Source organism: Orbicella franksi, chromosome 9, assembly GCF_964199315.1.
Source record: "Orbicella franksi chromosome 9, jaOrbFran1.1, whole genome shotgun sequence".
Lineage (NCBI taxonomy): Eukaryota > Metazoa > Cnidaria > Anthozoa > Scleractinia > Merulinidae > Orbicella > Orbicella franksi.
This window is the reverse complement of record NC_138153.1, coordinates 23,158,065-23,176,146: the sequence shown is the minus strand read 5'-3', so window position 1 is coordinate 23,176,146 and position 18,082 is coordinate 23,158,065. Positions and strand designations below refer to the sequence as shown.

Sequence of the window (18,082 nt, the reverse complement as noted above, 5' to 3'; positions counted from 1 at the left end):
GGATTCCGGATTCCGGTTTCTGGGTTTTAGGGTTGCCCATCTTTAACAGTGTGTTTGCTTTACATTCAGTTTACACATGGCTGTTATCCAGCATAGGCAGACTTATAAGTTTCTTAAAATAAATTGCAACAACTATTGAATCTTTCATCAGCTATTCTTGTGATGAAATGACACAAAAACTAAGTGCAAGAAGTCAAAAGCATAAAAAAAGTTACCCGGTGATGCTTACAGTTCATCTTACTGCCTGCATATGCCATCCATAAACTGGTGCTGCCTGGACAATGTACTCATTATTTTTCTGATCACACCTTTTAAAACGTCACTGTTATATAATTTGTCCTGAAAAAGCAATACATGAAATGTTATGCCTTTGGCACTCACAAAATACCTTTCCAATGTACATGATGTACAATATACACCATATCAACATTCGCAATTCTTTTTACTTTCATTGTAACTTTTTTGTATCATTAAGTTCCCTAACTTGAAGACAGGACTTCCACATTAGGTGATAATTTGCCTCTGGAATCTCTATGAATTCCCAGGGAGTGATAACAATTAAATCGTGACTAATTTTAGCAAAGGAGGCGTTCAAATGTCAGATTTTAATGTTACGTTTACATATGTATAACTTTACATTACTCTTTGTATATATATAACCTCTCAATAATTGCACCTGTAGACAGAAGGTGTGCTCGGGGAAGAGATGTTCTAAACTTTCTGAACTTTCCCCTTACCTGTAATAGGATGACTATTATGAGCTACGATTCGCAACCAACACCAACATCAGGTTATGTATACACATGTATATCTTGTTGTCTTCTGTAATCATAAAAAAATAAAAATTTAAAACCGTCCATAAAGTTCGTACTCAATAGCACTGCTACATGTAGCGCTGTAACGGGGAATTAATTTAAGTGAAACTGTTGAAACAGCTCTGTCAAAATTGTTTCTCGCAGTTAAGGCAGAACAACAGAATATACACGTAGTACACAGCAAAAGCCAGAGATACACACATGTTGGCTATTAGTTAGGATTTGGTGAGCTTCTGTGCTAGGTATGGTGGAAAATAATGGACTATCAAAAATGAAGGTTCCTGAGACATTTTGACAGCGCTGAGAGGAATGAATATAAAAATTTACAAAAGAAAGAGAAGTTCTTGGCCTGTCCAGTTCACTGTCATAAAAATATCATTTAGATACATTTATTACATATGATATTATGGTTTGTGTTTAAAGCTGATATATATAATGCACACTCTGATTGGCTAATTTTAGTGCATTATTTACATTTACATGGTATACGTCGATAAAATCATAAAACATCACTTGCGACTGAAATAAAAAGTTAAAATAAAAAGAAATGCCTAATTCATAATAATTTAAAAATACTTAACACTAAAACGGATCTAATTCTTTACTTGAAAATTATTCTCCCGTAATGCCCATGGGCCAATTACGAGTATGCTAAAAGGTCCCAACATAAAGTAAAAGGAAATTAAGAAAACTATTGCTTTTTTCCTGAAAATTGTAGCGACTGAAAACAATGATTGAACACTTTGAGAGTGCCGTGCCCGGCCGTGTTTACAAATACGCTTATTTTAGACGTGAGGTTACAAGCTCTTTTTCGCTTACTTTCTTCGATTTTCTTCTTTCGCTCGTTCGTTCACTTCTTCACATGCAATAAGCCAGTGATAAAAAAAAAGCCAAAGAAATCGATGCTGTTACGACTTGTAAAATATTTTGACAAAATAGTGACCATGGACCCTATCCGGGAGTCGAACCCGGGACCTCTCGCACCCGAAGCGAGAATCACACCACTAGACCAAGAGGCCAAAACGATGAAAAAATAATACAAACTACGGTAAATCTGGTTAAAAACAGGTTAATTTACCAGTACGTTACTACCTTCACTTAGAGTAAAACCAAAAAAATTAAAGTGTGAGATTCTCTGGATCAACCTATGAATTGCGTCGCCATATTTTGTTGTTTCTTCTTTCTTCCTTTTTTAATCAAAGCAACGTGCAAATAAAAACGAAAAAAGAAAAGACAGGTACTGCATGGGCCGGAATCATTGGGATTTTTACGCTGCCGTACAAAAAATGTTTCATATATTATATAGCATATAAGTTTCTGAATTTGTAATTTCTAACCGATCAAATTCAACAGTACCACTATTTAACCGTAGAATTTTCTGTTCTAAGCGCAAAATAGGTCGGTGAGTTTACTTCCTTTTAAAAACAGAAATCAGAAACAAATCGGTAGATAGTGTTATCTCAGCTGGCTTACTTAAGCAAGAAGATGGTCCGTGTACAGTGACATTGAGAAACCGCTTAGCAATTTGGTATCATGAGCTTCTGGGGAATTAGCTCAAATGGTAGAGCGTCCGCTTAGCATGCTGGAGGTACCGGGATGGATACCCGGATTCTCCAGATTTTTTTTTCTTCAAAATCATTATTTTCAAGGTTCAACAACTCTTTCTTATGTAAATACGGGTGTATGTTTGCAATTAAAAAGTATCACCTTTGGGAGAACCTCAGTCGGACCTGTGTGATGTTTGGCTTTTGCTTACATAGCAAAAAATTAAAACCGTGATCCTAGGGGAACATAACCTCAGTGAATTAAAGCGTTTGCAAGAATAAAATAATAAAATACCTTTACTTTCTGTCCATCATCATCAAATAGCATATAATAGTAGGCTGAACCTTAGGGTATTTTCAAATCGATGGCGATCTCTACCATCAGTACGTAATTACATTTACCCTTCATATATGAAGCAGCAGATGGCAGTCTGAACACAAAACTGATTCTCGCACGTGGATTAAATGTTCTGTTTGTTTTAATCTTTCGCGCTATGAAATAAATACTAAGTGATTACGATCGGCGCATTTTCAATTAATTTCCTCTCCCTGGAGAAAGCAAAATTAATATAAAAACTGCCATCGCTGTACCAACTACCGAGCTGGATTAAAAAGTTTCACGTGATTTCATTGTTAATCAATTTCATTCTCCGAAGAACGATTCATTTTTTTTTTAAATTGCGTTTGCTGTCATTTATAGACAACAAAATTGATTACCACTTTGCATTAAAGGTTGATTGCTTTAATGACATCAGGAAGGCTTCCTTTAATTTGTTACTAGCCATTTGCTTTGGCACAAACTTCAACGTTCAACAGATCTTCAATCGCTACCAAGTAACGAATCTGAGAAACAGAATGTCTTTAAACATTTCAGGGAATTCTACAACGAACGGGACAATAGTGGAGTTGGTAAAGAAAGTCTCAAATGGAAAACTTTATTTTACGATCGACAAGTTATTGATTTGTTTGTCAGCGTCAGTAGTTATCGGAGTTGGAATCGCTGGAAATATTTCCGTCCTGTTAATAATCAAGAGAACCCAGTCGCTTCAAACCGCTCAGAATTATTTATTGGCAAATCTAGCGGCAGCCGATGTTACAAGTCTTCTGTTTTGTAGTTTTTCCCTCATCCTAATGATTAAGGTCCTTCCAGATGGAGCTGCTGGAACTGTTCTCTGTATGTTCTTTGTCGGCTTCAACGTTCCTCTGACTGCTACGGCTGTCTCGGTATTCACGCTTACAATCCTAGCAATAGAACGTTATAAGGCAGTAGTAAGACCTCTACGGATGTTGCAGCTTACGAGAGAAACGGTTCGATACACGATTATTGGCACATGGATGGCCTCCGTTGCCTTAAACCCACCATTGTTTTTGTACACAAACTACAAGTTCAAGACAGCAGCTTGGCGACAGACGTACAGTCAGAACGCAGAGTTAACTCACATTATCTTCTACATAATTTTTGTTTTCACTCTTCCTTTTCTCGTTAACTTTTGCTGCATTAAACTTGTGAAATTGCTCAATCACAGAAGTGCGGTTACACCTGTTAGCAGTATCCCAAAAAAAGAACTCATGCGACAACGAAAACAACTCTCGGGGCGTGTGTTTTACCTGCCAGTGTTGTTACTGCCCTTCGCTGTTTTCGGCTGGTAAGCCAAACCGTGCGGACTTTTGGGCTATTGCTGTTTTTTATAAGTTCTGTGGTAAATCCATTCATTTATGCATTTAACAGCTCAAATTATCGACGCGCTTTTAAAACATTACTTAAATGTAGACAGACGCCCTGGATTACATTTGACCCGTTAGTTCAGGGACATTTCTTTGGTCGACTTGTCTCGTTTGATGAGTTTACATTTCTTTCTTCTTTCATTGCCGTAAGAGTAGTTCGCTCCACGGTGGGGGGTGGGGGCGGATAACTAAGATGGACTAGCATCCCATCCATGGGACAGAAAAATACTCTCAGTTGTTTAGTACAACGGAGACTGGGATAAGCTCTGCTGTGTGTGGGCTAGCAAGGCGCAGGTGCGGCCATTTAACCTTTCCTTACCATCCAGTGTCAAAGGAGGGCGTCAATTTCAGTTCTAAAAGATGAAATTCAACCTTTAACTTCCAGGTTTCAGTAAAGCGAGTCGTAAAGGCAAAAGTAGTTTTTCAGAGAATCTTTGTGTTATCTGCGTTATACGGCTGTTATGAGAAAGGTTGCGTTACAAAAGCGTAACTGAAAGCGTACCCCGTGCCAATACCGAAAGGTGCTTCGGGTATTGCTCCTTTACTGCTGGTCGATTGAAGTCCACGTTGTTTCAGAGGGGCAGCGGAAAATTCATTGATAGGAGTATTCGCATCTTCTCTGATAGCTAGAGAAAATTATCCAACTAAAAAGTTTACAAACCGTTATTTGTACAACAATGGTCAGAAAAACACCTGTCTTCAAAAAGAATTAAAGCTGCATATTAGCTAGTAAAATAAAGACTGCCGGAGAATCCGGGTATCGATCCCGGTACCTCCCGCATGCTGAGCGGGCGCTCTACCATTTTGAGCTAATTCCCCGAAGCGTAAGCATCTACAAGTTGCTCTAACTATTGAAAAACCAATGTTTGAGGCATGACCTGGTAATTAGTTTTAAGCTTTTTTCTAAACAATTTACTTAGAATTTCATTTTAGAAAAACAGTTAATTTAATAAAATATGTTGCTTTTCATTCTAGTTCCTTGTTATTTAGAACATAAGCTATTGATATTGACGAGACATTATTGGAAAGTATATGAGAAACAACTGCCAATAAATAATTTCGGGATAACTATATTTCAACAAAAATGTCCTCATCATTTGAGAAAGCACGTTAACAATATATACATACATCTTAAAGAATAAAGCAAATCAGTTTGAACAAAGCCAATAAGCGGGTGCTGTTCCTCATTAGGCCAAACTTCTGATAACGTTCTGGTACAAAGGCAGTAATACTTAAAAAAACTACACCGAGTTTAATTTGTCTGGTCCGTTAGCTCAGTCGGTAGAGCGTGGTGCTGATAACGCCAAGGTCGTGAGTTCGACCCTCACACGGACCAACTTTTCCTTTTAAGTAAACCATCTGGAAAATACCATTTTAAGATTTCTAACTGACTGTACTCTGATTTCTCTTTTCCTTTATTTTGTTTAATTTGTTAATTCCCCCTGATAAGTTCAAAACAAGAGGACTAGATCAAAATTACTTTAGTTTAATATTTTCCTAGAAGTCGTTGGAAATGTTTCCCGGCCAACAGAAACACTTGGTTAAGTCATATTTTAATCTAGAAGGGCTTCGTAGTAGTCACTGGGAATTGTCTGTGCAAAAATAAAAGTGATTCTTTAAAGTAGAAAGGTATACCGTTGTTTCATATGGCCGTTGTGACGTCACAAAAACCATCGTAAAATTGTCTGTTTCGTTATGATGTTGTTTTCATTGACAAAAGAGTATTAAAAAAGGCCTGTCCGGGAGCGGAACCCGGGACCTCTAGCACCAAAGCGAGAATCATACCACTAGACCAACAGGCCACACGTGGTTGGACAACATTTGACAAAGGTCTTAATCTACCTTTTTCTGTTGAACTGGTACTATAATACCTGTTATGTGTTGTCTCATTGGCCAAGATATTTACTATCCAAATCTTCCGGGTTTTCGCTTTTCATGTCTTTCGAGCATGACACAATGTAGCAGAAACCTTACACAAGTTAAAATTTCTTCCACAAAAATAAATTTGATGAAAATTGTACAAAATCCTTCGAAGGAAGTCTCCGTGGCGCAATCGGTTAGCGCGTTGGGCTGTTAACCGAAAGGTTGGTGGTTGAAGCCCACCCGCTGACGGTTCTTTTTGTTTTGGTAATTATTTTCTATACAGTTAGCGTCAGGATTCCATCCATCCATCCTGTTTGCATAATTTTTAGTTGTAATACATGTAAGTAGATCTTCTCAAATAAAGCCCGGCCGCAAACATTTTTTTCATTTTTTTATTTGACTTCGGCAGTGTTTTTGTGATTGCATGCTCAATTTCTTTATGAACTGTTTTATGGCATCTTGTATTTTGAGGGTAAAAATATACCCAAGTAAAACTAATTTTGACAAGTAAATTAACCATAATTAAGGGATGTTAAAGAATAATAGCAGACTTTGCTGCATCAGTTAAATTATTTAGTAGTTATTTTTTTGTTGTAATATTATGACAATAGCTTGTGCCATATATGCTTAAAAATGTTCAAAAATTCTTCCAAAACTAGTAATTTATTTTATCTAAAACTCTGTTTTTTCATGTAACAATCAGGGGATTAGCTCAAATGGTAGAACGCCCGCTTTGCATGCGGAAGATACCGGGATCGATACGATAATATTATTTTAAAAATTTATAAAAAACGTTCACTGGCTATATAAAGTTAAAACTTTCAGAGCTTTCGGCTCTCAGGCTACAGCCTTCGATGGATAAAAAATGGAAAAGATAACAACTACAAATATATACACAAATAGGTGGAACTATAAAAAGAATATATTAAAATGGAAAAATATGTGTTAATTAAGTAATTGTTCTTTTTTAAAAGAATAGAGTATTGATTGGGGAGCGGCCTTGAATTGTTATCTGCATGATCTATCAAAGCGGTGTGCCAAGATTTTAGCGTCTTACGAATACGTCAAGAACCCATGTCAATCACTTGGGAATTTTTAAAGTCAATAGAGTGATTTGAAGACCAAGCGCGTTTAGCGATGTTGGAACCTCTTGCGTAAGACATCACATTCCTCATGTGTTCTTTTTTTTCTCGTTTCAAAGCATCTGCCAGTCTCGCCTACATAACTCCATGAGCAGTCGGCACAAGATATTTTATAAGCCACATTTGGTTGAAGTTCAATCGGAGGTCGAGATTTAGGAGAGGGAAACTCCTGTTGTAATGTCTTGACTGGCTTGCTGACAACTCGAATACCATGTTTTCGAAGAAGTCCATTTAGAGGCTGAGAAATTCCATTAATGTAGGGGAGGACTGCATAACTAGAGGAATCGGAGGGTGTGGCCCATTTGAAAAACAAGCAAACAAGTTCCAGGAGTTTCCCTCTCCTAAATCTAATCTAGCAGTAAGTATTTTTAAATGTTCTAAATTCTTTATTGTGGTGTATTTAAATCTCCTCTTTCATTCTCGGTAACACTTGACGAAAACTGGTGAGCAGTTTATCAAAATAACCTCGCAATAGCTAAGGCATCTGTACAATGGGGAATTAGCTCGAATGGTAAAGCGCCCGCTTCGCATGCGTTTGCTACCCATGATAACACTTTTTTTGTCTTTTTGTCTTTTTTGTTTGCAGTTCTTTTTTCCTCATCTATCTGCTCATAAAACGCCGGTAGTGTGCCATAACTTCCTGCACAAAAATTACTGTATTACTCATCATCAGTATTGACTGCTATTCGGATTCTCCAATTTTTTTTTTAAAATCAATTTGCCATTAGATATTTGTTTTTCAATTGATAATTTAAAACGTGCATTGAAATTTTCTGTAGGAAACCGTGAACGCACCATACTCTCAATGTTAAGCAGATTTTCATTGAAAATATATTTATTGAATGCGATTACTATTTACTTAAATCTTTAAGATTAGTTGGCTCACTGATGGTGGAGCCTAAGTGCGGCTTCTTGGGCAAAAGGTGTCATGGCGTCTGTAACAGTGCGCCGAAATCCACAGTGGGAAAAAATGGCGGCTGTACATTCTGTCACACTGAATACATGGCGTACCTGGATTATCAAAGTAGGCATAAATTAATATCTTTGCAACATTTGTCACTGTATTACATTCATTGTGTACGCTAGGTTTAAAGCTTTAGGAAGTTTTCTGTGCATTTTTCACGAGCGTTTATTAGGGATGTTGACGCTAAGAATTATTGGTAAATGCACCAGTCGCCATCTTGTTCCCCACAGTGGATTTTTTGGGACATTTTTTACATAGGTTTCTTATCGCAACATCGACATGAAACCACAAGCCTATAACTTAAATTCCATCGTGTTTAATAAGTAATATTCATTCATTCATCGCAGATTCTTAGCAAAGCTATCGTTGCCTTCAGTTAATTTTCAATCTTCTTATTTCTGCTCTAGAAACAGGGTGTGAAGAGAATCACACGTGCTGTCATCATGCGCTGTCATCATGCGCCACCTGATCTTTTCACCCAAACCAAGCATTGTTCTTTTCCGCTCGTTTCTGATACAATGAAGCTGCTCACGGCAGTGGTCAATGAAAGACCCCCATTGATATCTTTATACACTTGATCTTGAGGCTATATATAGTGTGTGGAATGAATTTTTATTGAAAAGCTACAACTATCTGACAAATTTTAATTTGAAAATTTGAATATCTGTTAAAGATATTAAAGTATCTCATAGAAACAATAATTTGACATCACTAAGCGTTTGCTATATCTCACCGGACCTAACTTATGGTAAATTTCTTGTACAAAGGCAGTATAATGTAATAAAAGACGGCACTGAAGTTAATGTGTCTGGTCCGTTAGCTTAGCCGGCAGAGCGTGGTGCTGATAACGCCAAGGTCGTAAGTTTGACCCTTACACGGACCAATAATTCTTTTAACTAAATCAACTGGAAAATACTATCTTAAGATTTTTATCTGATTTATCTGTTTTCTCTTTTCCTAATTCTTGACCTTATTTCAATTAAAAACCTGTTTTTATATGTTTTTTTTGATCGCTACAAAACAAAAGGACTAGATCAAATTTACCTTTGTCTATAATGTTACTACATGTAGCTGAAAACCCGGGGAGGGGGGTACTTTAGGAATTTCTGGGTGGGGATGTTCCGCTGGGACCCCAGTTAATAATATCCTGTAGTGTTTTATGATAGTCATCTATCGACGCTGTTGAGGCTGAGTTGCAAAAATTTAAACTTGCCGATTTCATTTTTTTTTATATTTTTGAGTGGCAATTCCTGGTTTCCTTAGTTTAGATAAAATCTTCAACCAACTGGTCAGTTTCGTGACAAATGATACTCTATTCTAGACCCAAACGCTCTGATTTATATACACTATGCTAGAGTAAACTGCTTGAAAACCATACCCTTTACTGCGGCACTTACCTATATAGCCCATATACGGCAGTATATCTCCCCCGGGGCTGGAAAGTACCGGTTTGACATATATGGATGCCAACAGAAACACTTGATTAAGCCATATTCTAATTTAAAGAGGCTTCATTGGGGTCAGTTAGAATTGTTTGCACAAAAATGAAAGAAATTTGTTTCAAAGGGGGAACGTAATTCACTGTTTCATATGGCATAACCCATCGTAGCTTGTTTCGTTTTGATGCCGTGTTCATCAATAAAAGAGTATTAAAAGGGCCTCTCCGGGAGTCGAGCCTGGGACCTATCGCACCCTAAGCGAGAATCATGCCACTAGACCAACAGGCCAAACGTCGTTGAATATTCCTTTGAGAAAGGTCTTAACCTACTTCTCTCTATTGAACTGGTACTATATAACACCAGTTATTTGTTGGCTTATTGGCTAAGACAGTTACTATCCAACTTCCCTGGTTTTTCGCTTTTCATGTCTTTCAAGCAAGATACAATAATGTAGCAGAAACCTTACGCAAGTTAAAATTTCATCCACACAATTCAATTTGATGAAAATCGTAGAAACTCCCTCAATGGAAGTCTCCGTGGCGCAATCGGCTAGCGCGTTCGGCTATTAACCGAAAGGTTGGTGGTTCAAGCCCACCCGGGGACGATTCTTTCTGCTTTGATAATTGTTTTCTATATAGTTAGCTTCAAGAGTCCGTCCTGTTAGCGTAATTTTTAGCGGCAGGTATATTTTGCAGGGAGCAGGTTGCAGATTGCAGGTTGAAATTTAATTATAACTGGAAAACCGCTGGCAGTTAAAAGAAACATACAGGTGGTAGACTTACCGTGAATGTTACATGACGCTGTTCACAATCGCTCGGAACGGTGACTTCCACCTAAGTACCAAACCCGCCGAAGCGATGGGAGGAGAGTATATTCCTTTGATTTTAAGCCTGCAGTGAATTATTGTTTTTGAAGAAACATTTGAAATATCATCTGAAATATCTGCTGAATTTGGTTTCTTCCCTGTGAGTACCAAAATAAAGGCAAACTGAGCTTCTGGTAGTATATTCCGTCGGTTAAAATCTTATATTATTTCATTTCTTTATTTATTTGCTTCATTTGTGATGGCAATCTTCTGTTGTTAAGGGAAGTGTAGCTTGCAGTTCTTGTTGACGCTACGCCCACAGGCGGCCCAAGCTCTCAATGTTATGCCTTTTTTTTCCCTTTTTATGCGCACGTTAAGGCTAACGTGACATATGGCATGTACTATTACATAACGACCGAATTTGACCACGCGAAACATGACTCTCTCCTTGCAGCATATGGAGGTGTTGTGTTACAACGGTTTGAATTTATAAAGGTTTGTATGGAAATGCAACGGCTTTGCTTGAAAAGCCAATTATTCTTATATTTTGTGAATAAAATCTACTTACCCTGTTGCTGTGTTGTATTCTTTGTTGTTTGCCAGCTCCTCGGGCCGATCTAACGCGATTTCGGCGAGTTATCGTTCTGTGGGTTTCCACCACTAAAAGAAAGACAAGGCCGGACACTGATTTCCGGAGTGCCCGCCGCTCGAAGCGAATAAATCCACTGAAAATAACCCTGCCGGCTCAATTCCTCCGTAGAATCGAAGAGGAGATGTTGAAGTTCCATGTCAGTTCACTCGCTACGCGATTCCGTCCACAACGCCTTCGCAACGATACATTTATTTCGAGATTACTTCGCTCGCAAATGCGAAAACAGCCGCGTCACAAAAGTCAGGACACTTTCGCGGTGTTGGGTAACTATAATTAGCCCGACCGGGGGTAGTCAACAACGATTTGAAACCGGGCACTCCCTTTAGGGGTTTGACAAATAAAGCACGAGGGTACCCGGGGAGCATTTTGGTTTGACTGCTGACAAATCGTTGCTGACTACCCCCGGTCGGGCTAATTATAGTTACCCAACACCGCGAAAGTGTCCTAACTTTTGTGACGCGGCTGTTTTGGCATTTGCGAACGAAGCAATCTCGAAATAAATGTATCGTTGCGAAGGCGTTGTGGACGGAATCGCGTAGCGAGTGAACTGACATGAAACTTCAACATCTCCTCTTCGATTCTACGGAGGAATTGAGCACGTGGAGTCCTATAGAAAGACCCGAGCCAAATCTGGAATCGATGGAAACATCTGTGGAGGGGCCATTCAGATGGCTTTGAAGAGATTTCACTGGTCTCAGCGTGTCGATCGATAAGTACTTATAGCGGATCGATCGTGTTTTCACTATGTGAAAGAGGCGAACTGCTTTATATAATTAACCGCAGGTCCACATCAGCTTATGTTGCCTATATACCGACCTGCGTAAACAAATAAATGATGTATGTATGTATGTAACCCCTGATGAGTATATAGGTTATTAATTATTTTTAGTGCCAGCGGTTTTCCAGTTATAATTAAATTTCAACTTGCAACCTGCAACCTGCGCCCTGCAAAATATACCTGCCGAATTTTTAGTTGTATTGCATGTTAGTAGGTCTTCTCAAACAAACAGCCACTGCGTAGATGTGATGTGAATAAACCGTTATTATTGCGATCGTTATCATTATTGGCTTTTTGACGGTTGAAGCAAATTTGGCTGTAATTTTTCATAAAAGGGTACAAATTTGCCCATATTTAAACAATCCAATTAGTATTATAATTTGTGCATTCAATATTACATCTTTACTGTTCAAATGTTTGTCTTATTAACGTAATTACATCACCTTTATTACCGCCGGGCGCATTAATCGCCTGCTCCCGTGACTAGACGTTGAAGGACTTGAACATAAGCATACTTTTTGTGATATATTAAAACGTTGCTTTATAAACAGCATACCTTGCCCAAAGTCAATCGTTTAGTTCTTAATTAAGGTATCTGAGACATTTGACGGCTAATATTGGCTTGCTCATTTGACCGTTGACGGTAAAAATATTGCGTTTTTGACGGTTAATTTTTTGCCCATTTGACGGTTAACCCCATTGAGACCCTCTGCCTAACGCTAAAACAAGGATAGCGTTGTTTTTGAAAAACTTCAATATTGAGCATCGTGAGAAGTAGGCAAATGTTCAACTGTTTGCTGCACTTCGTAGACTTATTTTTTCTGTCTTCCTGATCAAAAAACTAGAAACTACCAGTTCCTGATTGGCACACCACTGAGTATTGCAGCTTTCATTCGTAACCCGTTTCCGTAGTGTAGTGGTTATCACGTCCGCTTTACACGCGGAAGGTCGCCGGTTCGAGCCCGGCCGGAAACACATGATTGTTTTTCCTATGAGACTAAATCTTGCTACCCAACTCTAGCCAGCTCTTACAAAATTTTGAGTCAGCAAAAACAAAACGAAAGGTGTTGACGTAACTGAGCTCCATTAATCTTTCATCCTTTAGCAGCTTCATATTAGGATCGATACCTTAAATAACGCTATCGAACTATGATCTTAATGAAGCTTATGTTATTGATTGTTAGTGGGTTGGTAACCAGAAATGTGCGAGTTTTAGTCGGAGAAACCAGAAATCTATTCGCAATTAGTTGACGGTTGACTACAATTTTTGTGTTAAATGTCAATTTCAACTTTTGTATTCTCCAACGACAAAACCATCGTTTTAAACTTTTCTATTCTTTTTGTTGTGTTCCAGGGTATTTTAAATGGAGTAATCAATTTCTTTAATACGTTTTGCTAATAAGATTTGGCGAAAAAGAGACATGATGACATTGACCATTCCATTGCAAGCAATCCATAACCTTAACCCCTATTATGGTATAGCATGATGAGAACATCTTTGAGGGTGAGGAGTATTTTGGCAGGTTGCTTAAACATTTCGCCGGTATCAGAAGAGGAGAAGAGTGAGCCACGTCATGCATCAAGTGCGCGCGCTAAGTACTAAAATGAACAATGATAGGGCAGATGGCCACTGCTATAGCTTTGCTTGGATTTAACGAGCTTGGTGACCCCTACTTTTCTTTCCAGAAACAGATTTTATTTACAATTATCTCCACATTGTCCAAAAATAAACAGAAAATCAAAGTAGGAAGTTAAAGAAAACAAAACAAAACAAAAAAAAAAAAAAATGATATTTGCTAGCAATAAAGATAAAAAGTTAAAAAAGGTAGGAAGCCGGCAGTTAAAAAAAAAAATTCAAGATTTCTCTCCACAGGACATCGAATCCTGCCATCTTGCGGCTGCAAGGCGCGTGGAACTATAGTCGCTAAATGCGAATTTGTTCTTAAAACCTGAGATTTGTGTAAATGTTGTTGCACAATGTGTTAACACATCTGAGAATAGTTGCAGGGCCCCAATGAAGAACACCTTTGATGAAGTATGCTCCCTGCTAAACATTTATTATTGTAGTTACTGTTCTGTGTAGTCGTGTAGTTACCAGTCCAACTCCGCTGCTTATTTTTCTGCGTCCTGTCAATAAAGCAAGATCAGGAGCCCATGACCCGGAGCGTCCATCTCCCATAACAACCCTAGGATTCAACCCTTTCTCGTATCTATTTATTTTTAGAATTTGACCTCTGGGAGTTTTCGCACCCCGCCTTTGAAACGCCCAATCAAAGCCCAGGTGGTCCCCGAGGGACCCCTAAGAGGTAACAATTCCAAAACAACACATTATCTCCTGTCAAAATTTTTTGAGCTCAATATATACGCTAAAAGGAACCCGCTGTGGACCTTTTGAGGCTGAACACCCTAAGAGGGATTGAGCTATCTTAGTACTGCTGGAAATTACAACACACAAGAAATGAGCTAAGTCTGTGTCTCAAGAAAAATCGACGGGACCGCTCTTACAGAGACACTCTCTGATCTTAACTTTTTTTTTTAAAGTAAAACCAGTGAGCAGCACGTCTGCGAACTACTTGAGTTGTAAAACTTTTTTATTTTCTCCTACGCGTTTCGTGTGACTAGCGCACACTTCTTCAGGGAGTTTAACAATACAATCAAGTATACCTGTATATATACCTAGATACAATTCTGCATTTCGCAAAAAACGACACCTACCGATTTGCGTATACAAACCGCTCGGTAATGCGTCTAGGAAACAGGCGTAAAAATATTATTAAGGTGTGACATATTTTAAGTGTGACATAACTATTTGGGGCCCACAGTTTTAGCTAAAACTGTGGCCACAGTTTTAGCTAAAACTGTGGGCCCCAAATAGTTATGTCACACTTAAAATATGTCACACCTTAATAATATTTTTACGCCTGTTTCCTAGACGCATTACCGAGCGGTTTGTATACGCAGATCCGTAGGTGTCGTTTTTTGCGAAATGCAGAATTGTATCTAGGTATATATACAGGTATACTTGATTGTATTGTTAAACTCCCTGAAGAAGTGTGCGCTAGTCACACGAAACGCGTAGGAGAAAATAAAAAAGTTTTACAACTCAAGTAGTTCGCAGACGTGCTGCTCACTGGTTTTACTTTAAAAAATAAGTCTGTGTCTCAAGAAAAATCGACGGGACCGCTCTTACAGAGACACTCTCTGATCTTAACTTCACTTTCGATTTAAGCGGCAAATTTGAAATTGTTCGTTAAACTTACCATTCCTACATCCCCATGCGACCATTTCTTCCGACAATTCAAACTCTACAGCTAGTGTTCGAATTCCCCTCGTCGATTCCACCGTAAGAAATAACCTGTGCCACCCAAGCTTCGACTCGAATGTGAAGTACGAATCAAATAACATAACTGCTTCATCTTCAAGCAATATCACGCTGGTACTTTGATTTTCAGTGATGGGCAAGGACGGCCATCAGGAAGTGATCGCCGTGTTTACTTCATAAACGTGACCGCTGACCAGCCGCTGAGTGAAAACAGTACGGCGCGGGGTGGGGAAGGTGGCGGGCTTATCGTTATAAGATATTCGCATACATGCTAAGAAAGCTTTAGGACTCTCAGTCTAAACAGTGGAGACATGCTTCGTCGTACAGACAACTTTTATTTATTCTCATAACTTTGTCCTTTAAATTAGACCTGGTATTAATTAATAGAGTTATTTAAATATTTTTAACCGGAGTACCCATATGACTTTGTTAGCTTGCCGTCAGTGGTATAAAATAAGGTGTCTTTTCTTCCGGAACCTTTTATTTATGCCCCATTGCACGGAATGAACACTATACTTAGAATGCTTTTTCTAAATCATTATTTGCTGTTACCAAGAATGTATGCAAAACCATTGCTTTATAAGAAGCTGACTCTAAAATATGATTTTCCTAATAGTAACCAATGTAATTTACGTATGGTGTTGATAAAACTAGCAATGCATAATTTTCAGCGTTTTCCACTTACAGGACCGACATACAATTGTCAAGTGAACTATAATAGTTTCAGCTCATTCCTTGCTTCGATCTGATCTTTTATCACTGAACCCTTTTCTTTTCATTTGCAATTTTCCTGTACATTTTTTTTTCATACGACAACGACAAAGACTTTTATAAGTAAACCGATTTGTTGGTGTACCACGTTTATTACACTGTATATACAAATACATGGAAAAGACCGGCTAAATAAGCTCCTCCTCCTGCTCCTAATTTTTGGTTGCTTTCGCCCCATGCCTCTGCACGACTCCCTGTTGGCTAAAAGGAAATTTGAAAAACTGCTATGCAGGACACCTTTACTTTTTCATTTTCAGTTACCCTCTACAATTTTTTTTAAGTATGTAAAGATATAAAAAAACACAAAGGTTTTTACAAGTAAATTGTTTGTTTGTGAACCAAGCTAAATATATACATATACTTCGTTCTGGCAAAATGGTCGCTAAGAACGACTGAATATATACCTACTTGGAAATAAAATGATACTGTTTGGTTTCCCGTTAAAATAGTACATAAGAAAGACGCGTGTCTATTCAAATTGTGACAAAAACACGTCACAAAGTCAAAGCAAAAGCAACAAGGGCCATTGCGTCACTGCTTTATGGTGTAATTATCCTTCCACTGAGCACTGGCATTCATGGGCCATTTCCTTTATTTTTGACATTAGAACAGCTTTGGAATCTCTAGACTTAAATGGGAGCTCGAAGAAAGTACAGATTTCCTTAAGCATGGAAACAGTCAAATAGTTCAATTTTTCCTTCTTGACGTAGTCACACAAGTCATAAAAGTCATAGACAATCGGATGCGTTAAGCCAATTTCGGTTACAGCTGATTCGACAGTGGTCATGTGACTCACTTCTTCCTCGTCAATTAATTCCTCGTCAGATTTATCGTCAATCGCGGTGCTCAGAGACGGACCTGCCCGTCTTTTTCTCGAGGAGGACAAACGGGAGAAAAATCCTTGTATTTGGGCTTTGGTTAGCCACTCTTCCCGGGAAAACCGGCGCTCCCCTTGTTCCCCCTTCGCTTTCCTCATATCTTGCGAGACTCGTCGCGGATCCTCTTTCCTTCCAGATTGTTCACCAACTTCAAACTTGGAGGTGAGATACTGCCTTAATTTCTCTGAGAAGCGAACAGCGCCACCTTTAGGCTTATGAAGTGCCCATCCTTCACTTAAATTCGACTGGAAAGGTTCGCTACCGTGTCTCTCGATAAAATTGGTACTGTCGTCTTCTGAAAGGGTAAGGGATGAGAATTTTTCAACCCAGCCTCGTTTGAGTTTGTCGTACACACTCTCTGTATGTTGTCCAACAGATATGTGAAACTCCATTTCTTCGACAGATTTGAATATCCTAGCAAATGCTGGTTCTGGGCATTCCAACACTAGCCCCAATTCACAGCTGCTTTCCGCATCACCACTATCATGCGCGCTTCCATGCGTTACTCTCGGAGTGAAGCCAAAATTCTCCTGTTCTGTTGTGAGATCGGTGGCGCCTTGATGCTTAATGTAAATTTCATTCCACGGAATGAGTTTGCCAGGGCCAACTTGGAATGCCTTCCACACTCTGAGCCCGTCTTGTTGATATGAAAAGTCGTGCATGGCACTGAATTGCTGGAGTTTCTTGATATCTAAATCTTTCTTTGTTTCATTTACGCGACATACAGCTGCGGTACATCCTTGAACTGGTCTTTCTTTGAGCGCTGTGTGCATATCACTGGCAGTGAGAACGTCGTGGCCTTCGTTACAGTATCTCCTTATGGCACCTTTCAAGGGGCATAGGATCCTGTCACATACGTCTTTCCCAGACTGGCTCAGAAAAGTCGTATCTCTGAAGTGACACACCTACACGCTCTCCAACATCACGGGCGGCAACAATAAGCTGGCTACTGTGATAACAGCCGGCTTCGTCTTATTTGAAGTAAGCCTTCTTCACCTTTGGATATGAGGAGCGAATGGTGATTAGGAGACTCTCCAAGATGGACAGCACAGAGAACCAATCCTGTGAACAGCTGTTGAATAGGTGGTTGTAGAAGGAAACGAAAAAATTCCCCTTTCCATCACTCGTGACAGCACAGCTAACGTGCCAGTTCATTCCCCTCTTAGCATTCCAGTCGCACTGCTTTTCACGAAATCGCCGCTGTAGGAACTTCATTGCCCAATCCATCACTATAAACATTGAATCTTCTGTCAGGTTTTGTATGAAGCTTTGTTTTGCGATCTCTTAGCTTGGTTTTCACATCGGAGAATATGGCATTTCCATTTGTTGATGAAGTTGACGGACTTTCCAAAGTCATACAGAAGATCATCATGTTGCTCTTTGG

General features: G+C 38.9%; 1 protein-coding gene and 4 non-coding genes across 5 annotated transcripts in view; 4 read left to right on the top strand and 1 right to left on the bottom strand.

The window, feature by feature from the left end:
- Nucleotides 1-5,347: 5,347 nt before the first annotated feature.
- On the top strand, nt 5,348-5,420 carry Trnai-gau (transfer RNA isoleucine (anticodon GAU)). The gene has a single exon. It is a non-coding gene; the product is annotated as a tRNA-Ile (tRNA).
- A 3,443-nt stretch (nt 5,421-8,863) lies between these two features.
- Nucleotides 8,864-8,936, top strand: Trnai-gau (transfer RNA isoleucine (anticodon GAU)). The gene has a single exon. It is a non-coding gene; the product is annotated as a tRNA-Ile (tRNA).
- Nucleotides 8,937-10,022: 1,086 nt separating this feature from the next.
- On the top strand, nt 10,023-10,096 carry Trnan-auu (transfer RNA asparagine (anticodon AUU)). Its single transcript has one exon. It is a non-coding gene; the product is annotated as a tRNA-Asn (tRNA).
- A 2,533-nt stretch (nt 10,097-12,629) lies between these two features.
- On the top strand, nt 12,630-12,702 carry Trnav-uac (transfer RNA valine (anticodon UAC)). Its single transcript has one exon. It is a non-coding gene; the product is annotated as a tRNA-Val (tRNA).
- A 3,660-nt stretch (nt 12,703-16,362) lies between these two features.
- LOC145497557 (uncharacterized) overlaps nt 16,363-18,082 on the bottom strand; it is a 2,568-nt gene continuing 848 nt past the window's right edge. Inside the window, exon 1 of the mRNA XM_081477374.1 lies at nt 16,363-18,082. This exon is cut by the window's right edge and continues 848 nt beyond it. Within this exon, the coding sequence (XP_081333500.1) occupies nt 16,371-17,471 (1,101 nt within the window). The 5' untranslated portion in view covers nt 17,472-18,082 and the 3' untranslated portion in view covers nt 16,363-16,370.